Here is a 26828-nt window from a genome sequence, read left to right on the forward strand (position 1 = left end):
TTAACGACGACGACGACGGACGACGGACGCCAAGTGATGAGAAAAGCTCACTTGGCCCTTTGGGCCAGGTGAGCTAAAAACTGCAAAATTTTTGTAAAATTACTAACTCAGGGGCAGCAACCCAACAACGGGTTGTCGGATTCGTCTGAAAATTTCAGGGCAGATAAATCTAAATCTGATGAACATTTTTGCCACCTGTCAGATTTGCTCTTAATACTTTAGTTTCAGAGATATAAACCAAAAACTGCATTTTACCCCTATGTTCTATTTTTAACCAAGTCGGCCATGATGGTTGGAAGGCGGGGTCATCGCACAAATTTTTTAAACTAGATACCCTGATAATTAGTATGGCTAAGTATGGTTAAATTTGTCTCAGTAGTTTCAGAGAAGAAGATTTTTGTAAAAGATTACAAATTTTACGAAAAATTGTTAAAAATTGACTATTAAGGGCAATAACTCCTAAAGGGGTCGACTGACAATTTTGGTCATGACAACTTATTTGTAGATCTTACTTTGCTGAAAATTATTGCTGTTTACAGTTTATCTCTATCTATAATAATATTCAAGATAATAACCAACTAGAGGCTCTCAAGAGCCTGTGTCGCTCACCTGTATTTACTGATGCTTTGGAAATCATGTAAAATAAGGTTAAAATCATAATTTAAATAGTATTAGATATTAGATATTATAATGATATCGAAGATAATAACAAAAAACTGCAAAATTTCTGTAAAATTACTAACTCAGGGCAGCAACCCAACAACGGGTTGTAGGATTCGTCTGAAAATTTCAAAGCAGATAAATCTCAATCTGATGAACATTTTTATCAGATATAAACCAAAAACTGCATTTTACCCCTATGTTCTATTTTTAACCAAGTCGGTTGGAAGGCGGGGTCATCAGACAAATTTTTTAAACTAGATATCCTAATAATGATTATGGCCAAGTATGGTTAAATTTGTCTCAGTAGTTTCAGAGAAGAAGATTTTTGTAAAAGATAACAAAAATTTACGAAAAATTGTTAAAAATTGACTATTAAGGCCAATAACTCCTAAAAAGGTTAACTGACAATTTTGGTCATGACAACTTATTTGTAGATCTTACTTTACTGAACATTATTGCTGTTTACAGTTTATCTCTATCTATAATAATATTCAAGATAATAACCAAAAAATGCAAAATTTCCTTAAAATTACCAATTCAGGGGCAGCAACCCAACAACAGGTTGTCAGATTTGTCTGAAAATTTCAGGGCAGATAGATCTTGACCTGATAATCAGTTTTAACCTATGTCAGATTTACTCTAAATGCTTTGGTTTCAGAGATATAAGCCAAAATCTACATTTTACCCCTATGTTCTATTTTTAGCCATGGCGGCCATCTTGGTAGGTTGGCGGGGTCATCGGACACATTTTTCAAACTAGATACCCTAATGATGATTGCGGCCAAGTTTGGTTAAATTTGGCCCAGTGGTTTCAGATAAGAAGATTTTTGTAAAAAGCTAACGACGAAGGACGACGACAACGGACGCCAAGTGATGAGAAAAGCTCACTTGGCCCTTCGGGCCAGGTGAGCTAAAAACTGCAAAATTTCCTTAAAATTACCAATTCAGGGGCAGCAACCCAACAGCAGGTTGTCAGATTTGTCTGAAAATTTCAGGGCAGATAGATCTTGACCTGATAATCAGTTTTATCTTAGTCAGATTTACTCTAAATGCTTTGGTTTCAGAGATATAAGCCAAAATCTACATTTTACCCCTATGTTCTATTTTTAGCTATGGTGGCCATCTTGGATGGTTGGCGGAGTCATCGGACACATTTTTAAACTAGATACCCTAATGATGATTGTGGCCAAGTTTGGTTAAATTTGGCCCAGTGGTTTCAGGGGAGAAGATTTTTGTAAAAAGCTAATGACGACGGATGACGACGACAGACGACGGACGACGGACGCCAAGTGATGAGAAAAGCTCACTTGGCCCTTTAAAACAAGTAAAACTGTTAGCAGTAAACTGTGAGCTACTGCTCACTGATGATACCCCGCCAAAATATTTCGGTAAACAGGAAGTTGTTGAGTGATGAATCTGAAAACGCATCACATGGTAAAGCTGACTTATATAAGCCCTGAAACCAAATTTCAGAAATCCTTGTCAAGTAGTTCCTGAGAAAAATGTGACAAAATTTTCAACTTGGCTATCATGTGTAAAATAATACAAGTGGTCGGTAAACAGAAAGTTGTTGAGTGATGAATCTGAAAACACATCACACAGTGTAACTTACTTATATAAACCCTGAAACCAAATTTCAGAAATCCTTGTCAAGTAGTTCCTGAGAAAAATGTGACAAAATTTTCAACTTGGCAGTCATGTGTAGAATAAAACAAGTGTTCGGTAAACAGGAAGTTGTTGAGTGATGAATCTGAAAACGCATCACATGGTGTAACTTACTTATATAAACCCTGAAACCAAATTTCAGAAATCCTTGTCAAGTAGTTCCTGAGAAAAATGCGACGAAAATATTCATGGGACGGACGGACTGACATATGGACTGACAAAAGGACAGACAGAGGTAAAACAGTATACCCCCACTTTTTTAAAGCGGGGGTATTATAACTATGTGTTATAACATTGTAAAAAGAAAAGTAAGGTTAACAGGCAAAATTTTGATGGCACTACATTGATAAAACCAGATTTTGAATATTTGACAAAAAGTCAGAAACAAGAATAGTGAACATCCTTGACAGCTTTGACCAAGACTTTCCACCCAACTTCGTAATGTTTGACCTAATATTGATAAGTTTGACCCAAACTTATCAAATCTTCTTCCAGTTAGATTATAGAACAAAGATGATGATGATGATGATGATTGATGGCTGCTTAACATCCAGCGGCAAATTAATATGCATATTCAGGACGAGAACATGTTAATGTAATATGAAGATTTACCATGCTTTGAACTAGACCGACACGCTGAACCGGGTTTTTAACGTGCTAGCTCACAAGGTCTGCAGGAAGACATGTCACCTTTCCCGGACACATTATTCTGACTACAAGCTAACCAGTCTTTGCTCTTAGTCCATATACGATGTGCTTGGCGGAGAAGCAGCAAATATCAATTTCAAAGTCTTTGGTTTGACCCATTTGGGGTTCAAACCCAAGACCTCCCGCACTCAAGACAAACACGCTACCATGAGACTACCCAGGCGGTTATATATAGAACAAAGAAAACTAAATTTTTCAAATATCAAAATTATCATATAATGAATCCATTTCCAGGTTTTGAAAAATACTGTACTAAGCATTAACACCCCCCCCCCTCCCCCCCAGTCCTTATTCTAAGTAATGGCAAACAAGAAGTAGGTCCAAAAACCTTTGATGCATAACAGCTTATCACTGTCAAGCTGCTAACCACATATGAAGCCATCCTATATAAAGTAGTTCTTGAGAAAAGTGGGACAAAAATATTTGTTCTCATTCAAGATACAAATGGATTGAAATAAGTATCAGCAAACAGGAGGTAGTTGTTTGACAGATCAATGTCAGGCTGCTGACCAAACATGAAGTCATTCTGCTAAGTAATTCCTATGAAAAGTGTGACAAAAATATTTACCATTGGCTAAAGGACAGCAAAGGTAATTTCAATATGGCCCCTATACTCCTAGAATATAAAAGGAATGATATATGAAAATATTTGAGATCATTCATTGCATTCACAAAAAAAAGAGCTACACATTGACAAAAGCAGCTGAATTTTTCAATATTAGTATGCAGATATTATAACCAGCTGATAGGTACTTATAAACCTGGTTTCCTAATACATGTATACAATACAAAAAACTCACTGGCTAATGTTCAGTAGAATAATCAGAACAGTATAAGTATAAAAGCATTATGAATTTTGACCTATATAAGTTTAAAAAACAAAAAAATAAAAATCTTTAGAGCATACAGAATTCCAAATATCCTGGAATTTAACTTTTCTTCTGGGTGACTCTTTACCAAACACCTTGTCTTTTTACCTTGTTATAACATAATTCATTTTCTATATTTTAATTTTTTTTTTTAAATTCTTGTGAGATATTTAAATGAAACAAAAATTTCGTATTCTCAATAGAAATATATATACGAAAAATTACATAAAATAAAAAAATATACTGTCAAAATATATATTGGTTTAAACATTGTATAAACACTGGGTAAAATCCTGAGGTGGGTAAAGAAACCCACCTAGTAACATAATAACAAAGGTTAATTAATTGGAATCATCCGATTGGTCAGTTAATTGTTGTGATGAGATCAAGAAATCAGGTATTACTAAATTTCAAATTACAGAAATAATGTTCATAAAAATAACAATATAGACACATGCACTATTTCAATATTGCTAGCACAGAATACTTTTCCTTAAATTTTAAAGACTGAACACTTCAAATATAAAAAAAATTAAAACAATATAAATACAACTAGTCATGACAGTATCTAACTTATATGCAGTAAAGAATAATATAGAATGGTTCATTTATATACTCAAGTTTTCAGAGAATTCTTTTAATTATTGACAGAATTATCAGATACAAAATTAAAGAGGAAACATTTTCTGCTTAAAATCGGTAAGAAATCTACCAATCAATCACTTCACTGAATTTTTAAAGTTTCTATAAAAAGTAATGGTATCCTGCCTATATGGTAAATAAGTGTCATCTGATCCTATTTCAACAGAAACCCATCAATTGAATAGCTTCAAAATTTCAAAGAAATTCATCACTTCTGCTGTTCTTTTCACAAAATCATTTAAAATTAAAATTGATAGCATTTTGAAATTAAATGTTCAAGACTAAATAGTATTTATACTCATATAAGATGCTTTGTGCAAAAGATTTGAGGGCATCCAATGGTCTATTTTAGGTAATATATATATATATATCTAAATTTTGCACATCATTGAAAAAGAAAGATAATAATTGCCTACACATAACTCATTGGAGAAACAGAAATCTGATATTTATGCACTCTTGACAGGTAATTTCTAAATATTTAAACGCTCAACAAACCTTTGTAAAATTTGTCTTGACATAAGAATTGTTGTATCAATATTCATAATCATGTGAGTCCAACATTCAAGATTTTATGTCATTTTGCCTTTTTAAACAAGGAGCTCCCAAAAGCCAGAATTGCCCACTGCCCACCTGGTAAAAAAATTTGTTTTTTCTTTATATGCATCAGTTAAGTAAAATAATGAAGAAGATGTGGTATGATTGCCAATGAGATGGATCTGACATAGAAGTAAGTAACTATAGGTAATTTATTTTTAGTGGCATTTTTGTAGGTCTTGGATTAATGATAATTTTTATTGTTCAATGTTTTTATACCTGGCTTCAAAGATTTTGATATAAAAAAAACTTCATTTAATGGCAATAACTCGAATAACAAGTGTGACAATTTGGCCATGCTGACTTACTTATAGATCTTATTTTGCTTTTTGAAGTTTAATTCTCTCAAACTCTCATAGTTTTTAACAAAAATGCAAAAAATGGATCAAAATCATCATTCAAGGAAAATAACTTCTATAAATGAGTGGGTTGACAATTTCAGCCATGATGACTAATTTTTAGATCATATTGTGCTGAATATTATTTTTTTTTGCTGTTTCTCTTCATCTGTTATAGTTTAGGCAAAAATGTGGGGAGGGGGGAGGGGGGTGGTCAATCATCTTTCAAAGGCAATAACTCAAGGGGGTCAATTGACGATTTCAACCATGTTAACTTATTTGTAGATATTATTTTGATGAACATTTTTGCTATATACATTGTTGTTCTTAATCTATCTTTGTTTCTGTAAAAAATTCATAAAATGTCCCAAACAAGAATATATATGTATATGGTTTCGGGGTGGGGATCTTGAATGTTTACAAGTTTTCAAACAGGAGGGAGTGGGGGTGACCCCAGGGGACTCGCCTTTTATTTCATTTGATTTGTTTTATTGTCCCATACAAGAATATATATGGTTTAGGGGTGGGGATCTCGACCGTTTACAAGTTCTCAAACAGGAGGGGGTGGGTTGACCCCAGGGGACTTGCCTTTTATTTCATTTGATTTGTTTTATTGTCCCATACAAGAATATATATGGTTTCGGGGTGGGGATCTTGACCGTTTACAAGTTTTCAAAAAGAAGGGGGGTGGGGTCGAACCCAGGGACTCCCCCAATATTTCATTTGATTTGTTTTATTGTCCCATACAAGAATATATATGGTTTAGGGGTGGGGATCTCGACTGTTTACAAGTTTTCAAAAAGAAGGGGGGTGGGGGTGAACCCGGGGACTCCCCCTTTTATTTCATTTGATTTGTTTTATTGTCCCATACAAGAATATATATGGTTTCAGGGTGGGGATCTTGACCGTTTACAAGTTTTCAAAAAGAAAGGGGGTGGGGGTGAACCCGGGGACTCCCCCAATATTTCATTTGATTTGTTTTATTGTCCCATACAAGAATATATATGGTTTAGGGGTAGGGATCTCGACCATTTATAAGATAAAAGCACATTCTCAAATTGAAGGGGGTGGGGGTAAGATTATATATGGTTTAAGGAGACTTAATTATCTACAAAATGGCTAATAATGAACAGTAAATTTCAAACTTCATTTATACAGTCCTACTAGTAAATTTCAAACTTTATACATGTGACAGTCCTACAGATCTTATCAGGAAACAGAAAATTTTCATATAAATCTGTCACTCCACTGATTATCATATGCTAAGATATTTCCCAGATCTAATTAATAATGAAAATCATACTTGCAACTTCCTTTTGAACAGAACTATGGTTTAACATAGTACTCTTACATTACATATATAATAATTAATAATGTAATTAACTTCAAAATGTCTAATAATATAGCTTATAATCATCACCACTTAGGAAATAGAAAATTTTCAAATAAATCTGTCACTCCAATTTTTATTTTGAGATAAGACATTTACTTTGCTTAGTCATAATATGATAACAAGAGAAAAATATTTAAAAATACCACTTTTGGATATTAAAAATTGTGATAACTCAAAAAGGAGAAATACTAAAATCCTGAAAATTGAACTTGACCTTCATTTAGTCACAAGAAACAACATATCTAAATTTGAAAAAAAATCATCACAGCGTTTTCATGTTATTGAAGAGACACTGTTTGGCAGCCGCCCGCCCGCCAGCCCACCCGCCCGCCGTACATCCCCAAATCAATAACCGATATTTCCTTCGAAAATCAGGTTTAAAACCATCTCTCAAGGACAATAACTACTGTAAGCAATCAATTGATAATTACAGACAAGTTGACCTATTTGTAGATTTGAAAACATATTCTGGTAATTTTTACTGTTTAAAATTTCTCTCTATCTGTAATAGTTTTCAAAATAACTAAAAAAATTGCAAATAATTGACATTTCTGTATGAGATAGATACATGCTGGTAATTTTTACCCCAAATCAGATTTGCTCTGCTTTAGTTTTTGAGATGTAAGCCTAAAAGTGCATTTAACACCTTTGTTCTATTTTTAGTAACAGTGGCTGTGTTTGTTGATGGATCAAATCCCCAGAAATACAATTTTTAAACTAGATACACTAAGGAACATTCAGGTAAAATTTGGCAAGATTTTGCCCTGTAGTTTCAGATGAAAAGATTTTTTTAAAGTTTACATTGACAGATGGATGGATGGATGGATGACAAGTAATGGCAAAAGCTAAAAAGGATAAGGCAAATTAGATAATGGGAGCTCCTGTAACCGGTTATAATGACAGACTCTGCATGTAGATTAAAACTTTTCTATTTTTATCGATAAATGACTAGGTGTTTATCTAATTAATGCAGATAATGTCACATGAAGAGCAATGTGTTAACAAAATGTAAATTTTAAAGTACTTTTATGTCTAAATCTGGCTGGTCATTACAATAAGAAATGCATGCACCCATTTTAAAATTTCTGAGCTTTAGCTTAAATCAATTTTCTTTAAGCCTTCATACTATCCTGTTTTTCTAATGCTTCTTTCATTTTATGTTTATTGCCTAACACTTTCCATACATCTGCTAAAAGATGAAATGCTGACGAAGTGGATAAACTGTTACAAACAGAGTCAAACTGGTCGACATACTCCTGAAAATATTCAGGCTGCCCTTGAAAAAGGTAACATTTATATAGACTATACAAAGCATTACATAAATTAGTTGATACTGCGGTTACATAGGTTTGCACAAGAAAATCAATTTTAGCTTCCATTCCTTGTCGGAATTGATAACTCTGCAAAATTTCTGCCATAATTGCATCAGTATCATTCATAACTTCAGTCAACATTTTGATCATTCCTCTATAATAGTGAGCAGCCAGGCGATATTCACCCTCACTGAATAAAAACCCACACAATTGTATAATAAAATAAATATCATGCATTGACTTGTAATCAATTTCAGAACGATAAAACTGAAGTACACTGTTTGGTACAGAGACATCATCAAGGTCACCTGGAGGACAATCTCTCATCATATCGGAGATTTTCTTGAAAGGGTTGCTGTGTATAAATGATGGTAAAGTATTTTCTTTCTTGTAAAGATCTACAAAGAAACAAAGCCACCAAACTTGATAAAACTGCAGTCCAGACTGTCCTGTTGCTTCTTGAATGAATCCATCTAGAGTTAAATCCTCATAAGGATGACCACCTCCATCACTGCAACACGGAAGTTCCTGAAGCATTCTATATCCAGTGGTCACTGCAGCAACAGCTTGGCGGAACTTCATCAGGCTTAGGGACGTGACCGCGATTTTAGAATATGCAGGTATAAATGTATTGAGCATTGAATCATTAATATTGCTATGTTCAGAAAGATGATTTAAATCTTCAATAATCTGATCAGTGGCATATGTTGTCATTAGACCATGACTTTCTGCCATCAGAACAACTGACATTATTGGAAATTCTCGGACAACATTTACTTTTTCGATCAACTTATACAACACACTGCCATCTAAATGTGAAATGATGTTGTTTTCAGGAATGAAGTAGTGAGGTATTTTCCCTTCCTTTAAGCTTAACAGTAAAGTTTCTATTAAATACAGTACACATGCTGATGGACAAACCTCCCATTGTTGACTAGGAATAACTTCTAACGTGTACAGGAATATGGTTTTAAGAACAAAAGTCGATAACTCTTTTCTCCACCCTGTATGATAGTCCATTAACAGTTTGAACACATGAAAGCAGTATTTCTTATTTTTTGTTACATTATCCTTCAGAAGGAATTTCTCGGGGAATGAAAAATCAAACATCCATTCGATGTCAGGTTTTGTACTGAGTAAATGACCTTTTGGTGTAAGAACACATGGCACTTTGGTCGTCTCATTAACTAATGTAATGTCAGGCCAACCACTTGGCCTATCTCTTGAAACCCATTCATTTGCTTCTTTTGGCCACCGTGGGCATTTTCCATAGTACAGCGTGTAACTAGCTACTTTTTGGAAAGGCAAATAGGGATTTTTAGAATGTGGTAAATTTATTTTCTTTGGTTCTGTCTGAAAGTAGACATTTGAAAGGTAATATGATCCATACACTTTCTTAAAAAACTTTTGTGGTTGATTTATCCCCAGTTTCAAGAATGCATATCCTGGAGTGCTATTTTCAGAGTCAATTATAATCACTTCACCATTTAATTCCATAAAGTTCTCTTTAAATACCAAAGTGTAGTTACCACTTTGCTTGTACAAATTTGGCAAGCTAGTTGCTTTAATTGTGTTCAGGCTTTCGTTTCCCATTGATCGATCGTTCTGAAGACTTACTGCATACAAATTTACAGAAAGACCTTCTTCAACACTGCCTACTACATCATATACTTTTGTGGTTGCACTTGTCACTATATAATCTCGACCACCATGATAGCGATATGGGGTATAAATGTTGCTTTCTGGTAGCACATTTTCTATTATGAAATTCAAGTGAAAAACTGGAACATGACTGTATTCATCAGTGAACTGGTAACTACAATCTGGAATACACAGATATTTAAAGATTCACATAAAAAAGACAAAAGTATGCCCTAAAAAGCCATTGGGAGCTGAATTTTAATGGGTGAACTAAACAATTTTTTGCTGTTTGTTTATATCCTGTATGAATAAAATGAGATGATGATATATGTATATATGCCATATCAAACCAATGACAAATATGACTGAAAGACATCTGAAGGACAATAATTGAACATACAGACATCAACAATAAACAGTTGTCTATACAATGTGTTTACATTATGAACACATATGATGTTGCCTGTTGATTCTGGATACAGTATTTATGATTTTAAAATGACAAGAATTTTTTTATACAAAGTTTATCATCAGTATTAAAATTTCTTTCCAGAAACATGTTTCTTAAATTACTTATTTGATATTCTTAAATCATAAATAGTCTATTTGCAAATTCAGTAATTGACCCTGTAATTAGAGATCCATTTTTAATGTTGCTTCCGTAAGGACAGACATAAATTTTCATTGATAATGAAGAGCTAGCAGAAATACCAAATTTATCTGTGAGTAATGTGTGTAATCTTTAGGTTTTTCAAATCTTTTCCTTCCATTTAATCTTTTGTTAAGCTACCTATTTTGTCCAGTATAGAACCAGTCTACAATTGGCAAAGGGAAACAACCTGTGTTAAAAGTGTGTAATAACAGAATCAAATCTGGCAAATGGACTATTGTACTAAGTTATTTCTTTTTTAACCAGTGATCATTGTTTGTAGCAGTGGAGAGCAAAATTAACAAGTGAATACATAGACATGTGCACCTTACAATCATTCCATACACCAAATATAGTTGACCTATTGCCTATTGAATGCAAGAAACTGACCAATGAACCATGAAAATGAGGTCAAGGTCAGATGAACCCTGCAAGACAGACATTTACACCTTGCAATCATTCCAAGCATCAAATAAATTGACCTATTGCTTATAGTATCTAAGAAACTGACTTAACCAGGAAAACTAAATTATAATCAATAACCATGAAAATGAGGTCAAGGTCAGAGGAATCCTGCCAGACAGACATATACACCTTACAATTATTCTATTCACTAAAGTTAATTGACCTATTGCTTATAGTATCTTAGAAGAAGACTAAACTACTGAAACTTAACATTGACCAATGAACCATGAAATTTAGGTCAAGAACAGATGATACCTCCCAGACAGACACATACACCTTACAGTCATTCCATACACCAATATAGTTGACCTATTGCTTATAGTATAAGAAAAAAAGACCAAAACACAAATTCCTAACATTGACCAATGAACCGCGAAAATGAGGTCAAGGTCAAATGAAACCTGCCAGACTGACATGTACACTGTAAAATCATTCCATGCACCAAATATAGTTGACCTTTTGCTCATAGTAATTGAAAACAGACCCAAACACAAAAACTTAACATTGACCAATGAACCATGAAAATGAGGTCAAGGTCAGATAACACCTGTCAGACTTAAATTCATTCGGTACACCAAATATAACTGACCTACAGCTACCAAATCAAAAACTTTAACCTTGATAACTGATCCATGAAATTAGGTCGAGGTCAGGTGAAACCTGTTTGAGGGAAATGAAGACCTTGCAAGGAACCCATATACTAAATATAGTCATCCTATTACCCATAATGAGTGAGAAATTCATATGATAAAAAGGCTGAACTTATTTTTCAAGCAGTCGCTGAAAATGAGGTCAAGGACAATGGACATATGACAGACAGAAACTTTGTAAAACTAGAGGCTTTAAGAGCCTGTGTCGCTCACCTGCATCTTCAACAATGGTCACTTTTTGGTAAAAATCATCATGAAAGGGCAGTAACTCTATAATGAGTAATTTGTAGATTTTGTCTTGCTGATCATTTTTGCTTTTTAAACTTTCTCTGTATCTTTTATAGATTTCAAGATAATAGGCAACAATGAACGAAAATGGTAAAATTTGTCATTTAAGGGCAATAACACCTATAAGAAGTTGTCTCACAGTTTTGATGCATAGGTAGTGCTCAACATTCTGAACATTTTTGCCCCAGTTAGATTTTCTCTACTTATAGCAGTTTTCAAAATAATAGACAAAACTTGCATTATACCTCTATGTTCCATTTTTAGCCATGTCAGCCATCTTGGTTGACAGGCAAGGTCATCAGACACATTTTTTTAACACGATACCCCAATGATGACTGGGGCCAAGTTTGGTTAAATTTGGCCCAGAAGTTTCAGAGGAGAAGATTTTTGTAAAAGTTAACGAACGTCAACGGATGCAACGTGATGGAAAAAGCTCACTTGGCCCTTACCAAGGTGAGATAATTAGGCATCCGTACCCTCTGAAATATATAGCTTAATACAAATAGATTATGTGGCTGCCAACACCAGATTGAATTCCTATGTGTTGCATTCTGCAACTTTGGTCATGTTTCTAATATTTGCCATTTTTTTCTTTAAAGAGTTCACTTTGATACATATTCAGAAATGGATACATGGTCCACATGTATCTCACTTGAACAATTTAAAGCTTCTTAGTTTAATTATATCAATATACATACTTATAAGTTTACTTGGTCTACATGGTAATGTTAATTTTTCCATTTTGAGTGACTCTTCTTTGATAATCTCCTGGTTGTCTATGTCCTCAGCTCCTGTATTACTTTTCTGTTCCAACTGTATTCTTCTTGTCTCTGAATTTCATCAAAAACCAAACACTATGAAGACACAGTTCTAATAGGAAAACTTTACAATCAGAATAAATGCTGTACTGTGAAGGCATATATCCATGTTGTACTTTCATTGGTTTAGTGGTTAACCAAAATTTACAAAAAATTACATTTAATATACCTGTTCTTCCAGCATAAATGTTTGTCCAGAAAGTACTCAATAATAAATGTATACTAGAGTATTCAGGGAGCCATAACTCACTTAAGACTTATTACCATTCAGTGCTTAATGTCAGTATCATCATTGTAATTATTTTGGACAAATTTGATCTGAACTGTTTCAAGGTTCAAAGACCAACTTTTTGAAGTAATTTTCCATATTTTATTGGCTTCCATGCATATCAGAGCCTCCAAAACACAGTAAAAATCCTTCTGAAACTTTATTCAAAAGAAATTGAAGAAATGGATTTCTGTTCCTATCCTAACCTAGGTCATTCGCCCATTAAAACTACTAAAAACAAACATAGCGTATGGGTTTTTCTCATTGTTAAAGGTGGTACATTTGCCTATAATTGCTTACATCCACTTCATTTGAACTTTGGTAGATAGTTGTCTAATTGGCAATTATACCACATCTCCCTATTTTTATATAGAACATACATAAAATTCATGGGTCTATTTTATGACCTTAATTTGGTCAAAAGTTTGTCAATGCAAACATTACTCTAACATGAATATTATTAAACCACTTATCATTCAAAATATATTTTATTCCCCAAGTACTGACTGGATTAAATTTATTATTATATATAATTCATGGTCAATGTCATTATGCTTCAAACCTCACACAAAACTACAAAATCTGCCAAAATAGTCAAAAACTGTGCCAAATTGCATTTAATGATCAAATTCATCAATTTCAACACATTAAAGACATGATAATAGTGACATCATGATCAAAACTTATTTTTCTGAACTGAAGTTGCCAGGTTATATCACTCTATAAATTTATCGGTAAAACTGACTTTAGTTTTTTTCAAATTTCAGGGCCAAATATTGGCTCTTATATTACTTAATAAATCCTTTCATAAATTATACAACCTAAAATATTCCTACCTTTATACCACTTTTCATGCCAGCCTCTTGGTCTTAAGCTGTAGTAATGCTGATCATTCACATGACCCAAATATATCGTTTTGACCTTGGAAGAACCTTGAGGTGTAATGGTTGTCTGATTATGTAAATCACCAAATGTACTTATGATGCAAATCTCTCTATCAATAACCTCAGCCAATCCTCTTCAATAAAAATTTAAAAGCTCTCAATATAATTAAAAATATTATTAGTTTATTTTTGTAGGCATTTTTTAATAAAATGTAACAGGTACGACTATTACAGTGTGTCTTCATACAGAATAGTTCAAATGATTAAATCATCACCAAAGGCAAAGTTGGGTATCTGAAACGCTATGACTGCACTACCTGCTAATTGGTGTAAACCAGAATCAGTTTTTTGCTGTACATGAATGTTTCATCCCGCCCCACCCCATCACTTCTTTATTGAGGTGAATGACGATATGTACTATATTAAGTGATAGCATTTAATTGCCAACTGAATGAGTATAGTACAGTATAAGGAAAATCAACTTTCATTACAACCTGATCTTCCAATTCTTCTGCCCACAAAATTATCCTTAAATTTATTTAAGTATAGACTGATCTTTGTTCTTTGACATTCTCTCTACAAGTCTTATAACTTAATAATTATCTGAGCTTCATTTTTTTTTTTAATTATCTGAAGTTAGACCCTTATTGAGTTTCAAACTCACTGTCCAGTTATATTCTCCCTAGGTTAAACTAAGTTCTGTCAGAATTTTCCACCAACCCACCCTTCACATTTTCTCGAAGTTAAACTGAGTAATGTCAAAATTTCCCACTCACCAACCCTTTACATTTTCTCGAAGTTAAACTGAGTAATGTCAAAATTTCCCACTCACCAACCCTTTACATTCTCCCAAATTTAAACTAAATACTACCAGAATATCACACTCATCCCCCTCCCCCTTTTACATTCTCCTTTATTTACACTACATTGTACTAAGTATTATCGAATTTTCCTGAATTTCTTTGACACTCTCCTTAAGTTTACCTGAGTACAATCTGATCTCCCCATTCACCATCTTTTGACATTCTTCTCAAGTACTCTTCCCATGATTCATCTTCAGCGACAAAGAAATCTTCCAAATGGGTACCATCATTCTGAAGAGGATTATTACGAAGGTATTCTACTGCCATCTGTCTGATACCGTTACATGTCATAGTTATTATTCCCTGCATTCTCAGTTGGTCAATGATTGCTCTGAACATACAATTTCCATCAGGGACAACATCATGCATTTCTAACCCTTCCGTTCTTACCAACTCATATAGCATATGTTGATTTTTTGTAAACGGGTTACATTTACAACATACTGAAAGAATAATACAATTGTATTTCTGTCTAAAACATTGAATATTTTCACACTTATAGGCATTAGTGTTTCGGTAATATATTTAATGGTTACTGTAAATTCAGAAATTATTGCGATGTTTTTATTATTGCGAAAAATGCGATAGGGTTATAATCGCAATAACTTAAACTCGCATTTTGAAATTGTTTATATGAACTAAACAGGATTTTTGTCAATATCGCAAAAATTAAAATCGCTTTTTAGTCTAAAATGACAAAATCGCAATAATAAATGCACGCAATAATTTCTGAATTTACAGTATTTAATTGTTAATGGCCTGTTGTCTTTCATTATGACAATTTTACATGCAACTTATAACATATTTTACAAACTATGTTATCTCATTTAGTCATAAATAATTTTTCCTACCCAAAGTTATCTGCAACTGCATGATGTAAGATCTGTAATGTTGGCAGATACATGTATATAGATTTAAATTTTAATCCTATCAAAATAAGTCTTGTAAAATTTCCTTGTTTAAAAAAACAACAGTGCACACGCTGAAATGTCTCGCCTTCTTTACTAATCATTGATATTATGTTGATAGTCCTAAATATAAAGCTTAATTACAACTGTCACATAAACTTAACATTAACCAAGAAAACTAAACATTGACCAATGAACCATGAAAATGAGGTCAAGGTCAGATGAATCATGCCAGGTAGACATGTACAGTTAACAATTCTTCCATATAACAAATATAGTTGACCTATTGCTTATAATTTAAGAAAAACAGACCAAAACACAAAAACTTAACACTGAGCAATGAACCGTGAAAATGAGTTCAAGGTCATATAAAACCTGCGCGACTGACATATAGATCATAAAATATTTCCATACACCAAATATAGTTGACCTATTGCATATAGTATTAGAAAAAAAGACCAAAACTCAAAAACTTAACTTTGACCACTGAACCATGAAAACGAGGTCAAGGTCAGATGACACCTGCCAGCTAGACATGTACACCTTACAATCATTCCATACACCAAATATAGTAGACCTATTGCATACAGTATAAGAAAAACAGACCAAAACACAAAAACTTAACTATGAGGTCAAGGTCAGATGACACCTGCCAGTTGGACATGTACACCTTACAGTCATACCATACACCGAATATACTAGACCTATTGCTTATAGTATCTGAGATATGGACTTGACCACCAAAACTTAACCTTGTTCACTAATCCATGAAATGAGTTCGAGGTCAAGTGAAAACTGTCTGACGGGCATGAGGACCTTGCAAGGTACGCACATACCAAATATAGTTATCCTACTACTTATAATAAGAGAGAATTTAACATTACAAAAAATGTTAACTTTTTTTTCAAGTAGTCACTGAACCATGAAAATGAGGTCAAGGACATTGGACATGTGACTGACGGAAACTTCGTAACATGAGGCATCCATATACAAAGTATGAAGCATCCAGGTCTTCCACCTTCTAAAATATAAAGCGTTTAAGAAGTTAGCTAACGCCGCCGCCGCCGGACAAAAGTCGCAGGCTCGACAAAAATGAGTACAGAAATCATTCATATGTTTTTCTTCATGCTGAAACCATTCTATCAACTTTTCATGCTCTATCAAAATTATTTTTTGGACACCAGCTGCATGCATTGTCATGCTAAGCATACCCCTACTCTTCAACTGAAGAATCTGATAGGTTGATTGATTGGTGTTTAATGGTCAGTTTTTATTGGTGGAGGAAGCCGGAGTACCCCGGAGAGAACTATCGACCTTCAGTAGGGAAACTGACATTCCTAATCGGTAGGAAAACTGAAAATCCAAGTCAATTAAGATTGTAGTCAAAAGCACATGCTAGATTCGACCTCTCAACCTCAGTGTTGACAGGCTGGTGATACAGTAGTTCGACTACTTAGACCACTCCCAAAAGAATCTGAAAACAGGAAGTAGGTGCCTAGAAGATCTGAAAAGCACTTATGTTTCAACTTATGATTGCCAAGCTGCTGACCAAATATGAAGTCATTCTGTAAAATAGCACTAAACGAACGTGTGACAAAATTTAAGTTCATTCAATACATTGAAAAATTTAAAGTATCAGCAAACAGGAAATAGGTGTCTAACAGATCAGAATAAATTGCTTCACCGAGCGCAGCTGGGTATGACCGCAGAGGTCCAACCCTGAACAGTTGGGGCAAAAATGGACACAATATTCGTGCTTGATACAGGTCTGAATTTGGATTGAAATTAAACGTTTGACACATAATAGGTTTCTGACACAGAATAACTGTAGTCAAAGAACTTAGAATTGGTTATATGATTTGAATTTATATTCAATATTTTGCTTTTGTGCAATTCACTATGCTGTTGCAAATTGCCCCCCCCCCCCCCCCCCCCAAAAAAAAAATTTACCCCCCTTTTTTTTTTTTTGCTTTTGTGCAATACACTATGCTGTTGCAAATTGACCCTCCCCTCAAAAAAAAAAATTTCACCCCCTTTTTTTTTAGCAAAATTTTTTTTTTCACCCCACCCTTTTCTTTTGCAAAAAAAAATAATATTTGAAGAAATTTTCTTTTTTATTTCTGAAATCTGTAATGAGAAAAAAAAATTTCCCCCCACCCCCAATTTTTTTTTCACCTCCCCTCCCCCTCCCCTTTTTCCAAAAAAAAACCTTTCCCTCAAGATATGGTCTTTATCTCAATTCAAATTTCCAATGGAGTTTGCCACCATAATTACCAATTTAAATACATCATAAAAGTCTTAAAATAGAAAATGACATACATAATCATGTCTAAAAATAATATATCTTTAATCAGCATTTTTATTAGTAACTTCTAAAAATAAATTGACAGCTAATCACCTCAAGACAATACAAAATTTCTTTATACATAATTTTAAAGCAGTGTAAGGGAGGTAATCTAAATTTAACATTGTACTTACAAGTGATTGTCCATTAACAAGGAAACCCTTGTTTTTCCCCATTTTTTGCCCTTGATTCCTAAACGGTTTGAGCCATTACCCCTCAAAGTCAATCCTAACCATCCCTTTGTGGTATGGAAACTTGTTGTACAATTTCAGAGAGATCCATATACCATTCCACAAGTTATTGTCTGAAAACTAGAAAAATGCTTATTTGGGCCCCTAATTCCTAAACTGTTAGGACCATAACCCCCAAAATCAATCCCAACCTTCCTTTTGTGGTTATAAACCTTGTATTTAAATTTCATAGATTTCTATTTACTAATACTAAAGTTATTGTCCGGAAACCAAGTGTCTTCGGACAACAATGACGACGTGATACCAATTTACGACCACAAAAATTTTTTGAGGTCGTATAAAAATGGTCACAATTGTTACATTTCATCACTTTCAAGCAGTTGACCAAATATGAAGTCAATTCTGTTTAGTAGTACCTGAGTAAAGTGTGAAAGAAATATTTAGTTGTTAGACGAATGGAGGGACAAACCAAAGGAAGGACACACAGACAGTAGGACAATGTTTCATTAGTTGAAGCCATAATCCAGTTTTCATTTTCTTTTTATGACACCATAAAAAGTGACTTAATATCAACAGATTTTTCAAGTCATGAGCAAAAATGACAGGTACCATTAGTGGAGCAGGACTTGCTAACCATTATGGCACACATTCACTTTTGATTTTGGAGGGATTTGTTCTTCCCTTTTTTGTAGTTTTCTGTGTAGTGCTTTGTAGACAATTATTGTCAATTCATCATTTTTCTCAATTTTGGCCCATTTGTAACTTTGATTTATCCCTAGGTACCAAGCTACTTTTTATAGTTTTAAACTATAAGGCACCTTAGAGATGATTCACATGTTTTTAATTGGTTCAAACTTGGTCAATAGTTTCAGTTGAGAAAAATTGGAAACTGTTATGAATCCTGGAAGTGATGACATGTGATGATAATAGCTGATACAGCCCCCACCTCCCTTGACATGCTTGCTTAAAACAGAAACAATTAAAAATACAGATATGTGGTATAATTCTAAATGCCACAACTATCAGAGAAGATGCTTTCTCAACATGCTTTAGATTTGTCAGCCAACAACAGTGTCAACAAGAAATACAAAATACAAAATGTATCAACATTTATAACTACGGAAGCATTGCCAACATTTCTACAAAAAGACTAATGCAAGTAGATAACATTGAATAAAAGCCTAATTTTTCTTTGTTATGATATTTAAGGGATAACAAGATATGGCTCATTGTTAAGTGAAAGCACGAACAAGAACAATTCATTTTGCTCATAAGCTTTTGTTTGTCAATACAATTTGTTTACTTACAACAATGTGGTCCTGAAAAATAAATTCATATAAAACTAGAAACTAGATGCATTGTAACTTTTTTCTAACTCTTAAGTTGATACTGTTGATTTATTTATGTTTGTGGAATACATGTACCAATATTTGTGGATTTTGTGTCTAAGGAAAATCTAGAATTAACATACATGTACTTGACTAAATACAAATTTTTAGTTACTTTTATAGGATATAATGAAGCAATCAAACTAGCACTTTCTTTACCTATCCCAAATCCATAGCATAAGACATCATAATTAAAAGAGAGGCGAAGGATACCAAAGGGACATTCAAACTCATAAGTCGAAAATTAACTGACAATGCCATGGCTAAAATAGAAAAAGACACAAAACAACATAGAAAACCAAAGACTGATTAACCAATTAACTCCACAAAGTAATAAACAGAGCAGACACCTTTTGTAGGCCTGGCTTTAGGTATTGCAAATTTGAAATATGCTACTGACCTGGACTTTGACATAAAGAATCCAAACTTATTCCTAATGACACAACCTATTGGTAAAGATTATACAGAATATCAGCATTTAAATAGTTACCAAATATATAGCAGACACCTGTTGTGATGGATGCATTGACTATAGACAAACCTAAGAATTACTTTTAAGTATTTTACATTACCCTGCAAGTTATATGTATGTAGATATTGTAATTGTCATATGAAATGAGACCCTAGTACTTATGTTACCATGGTGTTTTGTTAATGCTGCAGGACAATGGTCCATATGTTCTTCAAACACAGTCTGAGGGTCTGTAGGTAGTGAAGCAGCACTTTCATTTCCGCAAGAGGCATGGCATTCCTCCGGGTCATATAAGCCAGGCAATTCCTCCATCTCAGGACCACACTCTAAAAGCAATTGCAATATGATAATTAGTTTTTAAACCTCCCTAGATAAATTATGAGCTAGAAACATTACCAAATTCTCACACTTTAATATATAGGTAATAGAATTTAATTCTGTAAAAAATCAATAAAGATAAAAATTAAGAAACAATGATTTTTAAAGAGTTCTAATTAAAGACTGTTCCATTAAACATACTTGGAATAGACCAAAGGAGAGCTCTTCAAAATCTGAACTATGCAAGAGTGTCATATACTTTTTTGTAATGTGAAAATGTTAGTAAAATTTTGAAATTACCTTTAATTATAGCTAGGTGGTTACTCCATTCACAGAGTCATGTCCCAGGGTACATATATGTTTTAAAAGGAACAGACCTAAATTTAAACAAAACCCCTTTTTTCACTTGAAAAGAATGTGTTTTTTAAACATGGAGTAAGTTTGGAAAGGGATGTATTTGGCTTTGAATATCAAGTAGATTTTTCCAAGATAAATTTTAACCTGTTTCAAGTTGATGAATAGTCATGCAAGAAAGTGAAATAAAACTATTTTTGTCATGCTATTTTTACAAAGCGTGACATGTACACCTCACATAGGCTAAAAACAGCAATTTTGGTGAAAGTTGACAAAGTATCCAACCAAATTTAGGTCTAAGAAATATAAGGGCATATAGCTCCCAAACCAAAATTGCAGCAGTGCTAATTGCCAGCATGCAGCATGCATGCCACAATCACATTTGGCATGTATGCAGCATGGTAGTAATTGGAACGTAGAATGTTGAGCATGCATGCATGCTAGCAATTTGACAGTAAATGGAACAGCACAGAATGGTTGCACAGCTTAATTATTAGATTGCAGTTTGCTTGCACATTCTTGACTAGAATGTGCAAGCAAACTGCAATCTAATAATTGATTGCAGGTTAATAACATTCTTATCACTCGATGATTGCGGTTTGATTGCAGGATGATTGCGGTTTGATTGATTGCATGATGATTGCTGTTTGATTGCAGAACAATCAGTTTGATTGCAGGATGAGTGCAGCTTGATTGCAGGATGAATGCAGTTTGATTTTAGCCATGTCAGCCATGTTTGTCAGCAGGCAGGGTTATGGACACATTTTTTAAACTAGATATCCCATTGATGATTCTGGCCAAGTTTTGTTAACTTAATAGATATAGGAAGATGTGGTATGAACTACATAAACAGACGACAACTACTGTACGTCAGATTCCTGACTTAGGACAGGTGCAAACATTTAAGCCCAGTTAAGTTTTGGAGGAGACGATCTTTGTAAAAGTTAACTGACAATGACAGAAAACTGATGCCAAGTTATGGCACAAAAGCTCACACTGGCATTTTAGGCCAGGTGAGCTAAAAAGAGGGAAGTCCATAATACCTAACAAATTCAAACGCTGGACTATATCAACCAAGGGAACCAATGGAAAACAACTGATGACATCACTAAAATTTCATCTAAAGTGTATATCAGTCAAACATGATATGTTATCCATGTACTACATTCCAGATTCTGGACAGCAATACAAGTTAGTTGATGCTATGAATCTAGTCAAGTTGACATCGACAATTTGGAAAGGGGCACCAACTTTTCAATCATCTCAAAATGACCGAAATTGTGTGGGAAAATTTCCGGATCCTTGTTCCAGAAACCATTGGCTTGCTTACCGTTTACTTGTGCATGCATGCAGAAAATGACATAATCATCTACTAGCTTGCAACAGCCATTTTGAAAATCCAAAATCTAAAGGTTTTGTTTGCAGCATGCTTGCCACAAGTGGCCATATTAATTAGACCTTATCAAAACTACTCCTTTGGAAGTAATTGTCATTATATTTACATTGCTGTTATTTCTTATGCAAATTCAGAGAAAAGTGTTCCAATGTCCCCCACATTGCACATATTTTATCTATCCAAGGTATAAGGGCAATAACTAAAAAAAGCACTTTTTTTTTGTTCTTTAAAACTTTTTATTAATATCTTAAGAGAAATGAAGGCTTCAGAGCAAATGCAATGTAATTTCCATTATAATTTATATTTCCAAGGGGCATTGCTCGTTAAAAATATTTCATCAGAAATTATTTTAGAAAGTGTCAAAGACATTGCTAATATAAACCTATGATATAAGTTTCATAAAATTCTGGCAAGAATTGAACACATGAGAGTGATAACATTGCAATTTTCCATATAATCAATATTTTCAAGGGGCATAACTATTTCAAAAATAATTGATCTGCACTGATTTTTGATCTCTTCAAGTTCATTGATGATACAAACCTATAATATAAATTTCATAAAAATCTGGCAAAAATTGTACACATTAGAGCGCTCATAAGGCAATTTTCCATATAATTAATATTTCCAAGGGGCATAACTCTTTAAAACTTATTGATCGGCACTGACTTTCAAATTCGTCCAAGACATTGCTAATATAAACCTATGATTTAAGTTTCATAAAATTCTGGCAAGAATTGTACATATGAGAGCCCTAACAATGCAATTCTCCAAATAATTAATGTTTCCAAAGGACATTACTCTTTTAAAAATAATTGATCGGCACTGATTTTCGAACATGTCCAAGACATTGCTGATATAAACCTATGATATAAGTTTCATAAAAATCTGGCAAGAATTGAACACATGAGAGCGCTAACGATGCAATTTTCCATAAAATAAATGTTTCCAAGGGGCATAACTCTTTTAAAAATAATTGATCGGCACTGATTTTCAAACTTGTCCAAAACATTGCTAATATGAACCTATGATATAAATTTCATAAAAATCTGGCAAGAATTGTATAGACGCCCGGTATTTCCATGTCCCCTGCAACAAGTTGCGCGGGGGCAAAATAGCTAAAATATATATATTTGCCCACTTCCCCAACAAATTAAACGAAACTATGTATCTTCAAGGCAAGTAGGTAAACATGATGGAAGACAACAGCATGATTCAAAGTACATCATATGGTATGGCTTCAACACCATTAATGCGACAACATAGTTTGCCTTAATGTAGTTCAGTATCAAATATTAGACACTGGTTGATGCTAAGAGGGTAATGGAAAGTTGTGACAAAAGTGTACTCTTACACTTACAAGGAGGGGTTAAACCAGTTATTCTACTTCAGCATGAGTTAAGATAAATCACTAAAACAAAATCCTACCTAGCCTACCTACTGTGATTCATTATTATTCATGGTTACTAGTTTTCATGGATTTCATGGAGATAAGTGACCATGAAATAACAAAGAAAATACAATTATTCCTCAATCTATGAACATTGATAACCTTGAAATTAAATAAATCCATGGTCTGAATTATATATTTCTAAAACCAAACATTTTTTATCTCAAATAACTAAAAATAGATATAAACCGTAGGATGACCTATAATTTTTTTTATCTTCATCATTTGAACTTTGGTGGATAGTTGTCTCATTGGCAATCATACCACATCTCTTTATTATTTTTTTTATATAAGCATTTAAAAAAAAAAAATTTTTGGTTTTAGAACATATAAACCATAGCTATAAATATGATAAACTACCTGCACCAAATATATCATCCAGTGAATCATCAAAGTCATCCATTTCAGGACTGAGGCAGGTGTTACTCTGCTGATTCTTGTAGGGATAGGTATCATCCACACTGCTGTCTGACTTATTAAGCTCTGTTTTCAATCCCCCAGAACTGTCTTTTTCAGATGCTAATTTCCTCTGACTAGATCCTGAAGTTTTAAAATCATCTGCAGATTTTTTTGAGGATTCACCCTCACTTCGTAAATCACTAGTAAAAGACTGACTAAATCCTGGGTTACTATCTTTATCAAGATTTGACCTTCTGTTTCCACTGGTTGGAAATGACTGACTGAAATCTGGCTTCTTCTGCTTGGAATTTTCTGATAAACTATGAAGACTACAATCCATCGAAATGCTTAATTTATATTCATCTGTAATGACTCTATTATTACTACCTGTGTCCCCGACTTCAACTGAATCATTATCTTCAGTAGATTTATCATTGTTGAAATGATCTACCCTATCAATAACTGACTTTTCACATGTATTCAAAGACTTATCATTTTTAGTTTTCTCATCTTCATCAATAGAAATTGATAACTGAAACTGTAGTCTTGTTTCATTTTTTCTTGGTGGTTTCAGAGGTGGCCTTGAAGGTTTTGGCGAGAATTCAAAATCTGTGCTGTGTTCCTTGGTATTTTCATTTTTATTCTTGTCTAATGTTCTCGATTTCCCTTCCAAAAAACCAGGAAAAGCTTCATTTAAAAATTTCATTGTAACAGATGACCCGAAATCTTGACTTCTTTCTTCATAAGAGTCATCATCAGATGATAATGGATGTTTGTCATCGCTGTCACCTGGAAACCACATTAATGTTACAAAAGGAAATGGAAGTCTTCCATCTGTTGCATTGTATGATTTCATCATTTCAAAGTCATTGATGATTCTTTTTTCTGGAGGATCTTCCCTTATTAACCTATTTCTTATCTTCAAAGGACAGGTTTTACTACCACAGAAACAAGATATTTGTCTCTCCTCCTTGTCATCACAATTATTTTCAAACACGTCTTGCACCTGTAAACAGTTCTTTGTTAACCTTGTATGATGTTTTCCATCTTTTTGGATATTATGGTGATTTGCCTCATCATTATCTTCTGTGATTTGATTTACATCCTTATAACGAGGTTTCCAAACATCAGACAGGAAGCTTGATGAATTCTCCGTCTTTTTCTGGAATATGTCTTTCAAGGGCATATTGTTTCTAGGTAATTTTGATGATAAATCTACAAAATACATTTTTCAAGAATTAATTCCCATCAACATCAATCAAAGGTACAATTATGTACGGTGATTTCATTATTAAAATAATTGTTTCTTCATAAAAGGAATTTCCATCATATAACTTGGAACTATTTCAGACAATCTATATGTTCCTTCAATCCCATTGGATGATCACGTTGTCAGCCATCTTGTGCAAATTATTTTGAGTTCCACTTCCTTTTTCTATTTCAATACTAGCATTAAAAAAACTTCGTCAAGTAATTGTCAATGTTGTTTTCATAATTTCACTAAGCTCATCTTAAACTACAATCACGAAAAATTGTTTAAAACTTTGCTAGTTCAAAAGATTTTGACAGTGAAAAAATCTCAGTCTGTAAAAAAATACAGATGACTTTAGATATCTCAAAATTGATTGGACAAAAAAAATTATTCAGGATAACAGGAATTTTGAGATAGCAGGAGTAAATATAATGAAAATCTATAAATTAGGATCAACATCTTGCTTTAAGATATCAGAAATTTTTAAATGAAAGAGCTTGAGATAATGAGATTCAATTTAATATATGGAAAATCAAAAGAACTCCAGATTGTTTTACCTTTAAAATTTAAATGCTTATATCTCAAAAACAAGCACACAGATACCCAAGGAATACATTTTTGGGGGCCTATTTTTACCTCTGGAGCAAAAGTCTTTCACTAGATATATATATCAACTGTTTCAGAACTATTTTATAACTAAAAAATGAACTTCCTTAAACCTGGTATATATTCTTAATCATATTGGTAATTTTCATGCAAGTTAATTTTCCTGTCTCTTTATAACATTACAAGTCCTTGACCAACTCATGGTTCTTTTTAGGTGTATATATAGATATATCATAATATATCTATATATTATAATAAGTTTTTCAAAGTAAAGTATCATAAGGATGACATAAATTTTGACAAACAACAAAAAAAACAGATACTCAAAGGAGAATGTATATGATTGCTTTAAGTCCTAATCTTGGATCTATTTTGAATTAATTAATATTAATTTTCAATACAGGCATTCGAAGCTGAATGACAATACTAAATAAAGAATATGTTAGGACACCATGCTGCCCTCACATATATAACACTCAACAGTGAAATCAGAGTTAAAACCCTAATTTGGCATATATATATTAAACTATTCACTTCATAATTAACATGTGTACAGTTTCAAAATCATGTAAGCACAAACTACCTTAAACCAAAACTTTAACATATCTTTAACCAAAACTTTAACCTATTTTTAACCAAAACTTTAACCTAACTTAAACCAAAGCTTTAACCTATCTTTAACCAAAACTTTAACCTATCTTTGACCAAAACTTTAACCTAACTTAAACCAAAGCTTTAACCTATCTTTAACCAAAATGTTTCTGTACTAACAACAAAATTATTATATTTAAATTTACCTGTGTACGTTACTTTATTTAACACCATTTTGTTCTAGGTTAAAGTTGTCTTTTTGGCATTGATACATCTTTTTTATTTATATTGTGTCATAGATCAAACTTATTTCGTTCAGTGTATATTTACTTGTTTTTGTGTATGTCTTTTTGATCGAGTTAAGCCATTTCAATTGATATTTTATTGTGTGTCTTTTTATGTTGTAATGTTACACCACTGTTTCAGGTTAGGGTGAAGGTTGGTG

General features: G+C 33.2%; 2 protein-coding genes across 8 annotated transcripts in view; both read right to left on the reverse strand.

Annotated features, from left to right (window-relative positions):
- LOC127700513 (uncharacterized) overlaps positions 1-26828 on the reverse strand; it is a 235518-nt gene that overhangs the window by 73872 nt on the left and 134818 nt on the right. The gene's annotated exons all lie outside the window — the stretch shown is intronic.
- Positions 7198-26828, reverse strand: part of LOC127700515 (uncharacterized) — a 115680-nt gene continuing 96049 nt past the window's right edge. For both annotated transcript variants that reach the window (XM_052204037.1, XM_052204038.1), the window contains exons 3-8: positions 23896-25149; positions 20185-20343; positions 14836-15157; positions 13804-13985; positions 12580-12711; positions 7198-10011 (exon numbers count right to left, since the gene is read on the reverse strand). In XM_052204037.1, the coding sequence (XP_052059997.1) occupies positions 7988-10011; positions 12580-12711; positions 13804-13985; positions 14836-15157; positions 20185-20343; positions 23896-25149 (4073 nt within the window). In that variant the 3' untranslated portion in view covers positions 7198-7987. The remainder of the gene's footprint in view (positions 10012-12579; positions 12712-13803; positions 13986-14835; positions 15158-20184; positions 20344-23895; positions 25150-26828) is intronic.

Source organism: Mytilus californianus, unplaced genomic scaffold, assembly GCF_021869535.1.
Source record: "Mytilus californianus isolate M0D057914Y unplaced genomic scaffold, xbMytCali1.0.p SCAF_5, whole genome shotgun sequence".
Classification (NCBI taxonomy): domain Eukaryota; kingdom Metazoa; phylum Mollusca; class Bivalvia; order Mytilida; family Mytilidae; genus Mytilus; species Mytilus californianus.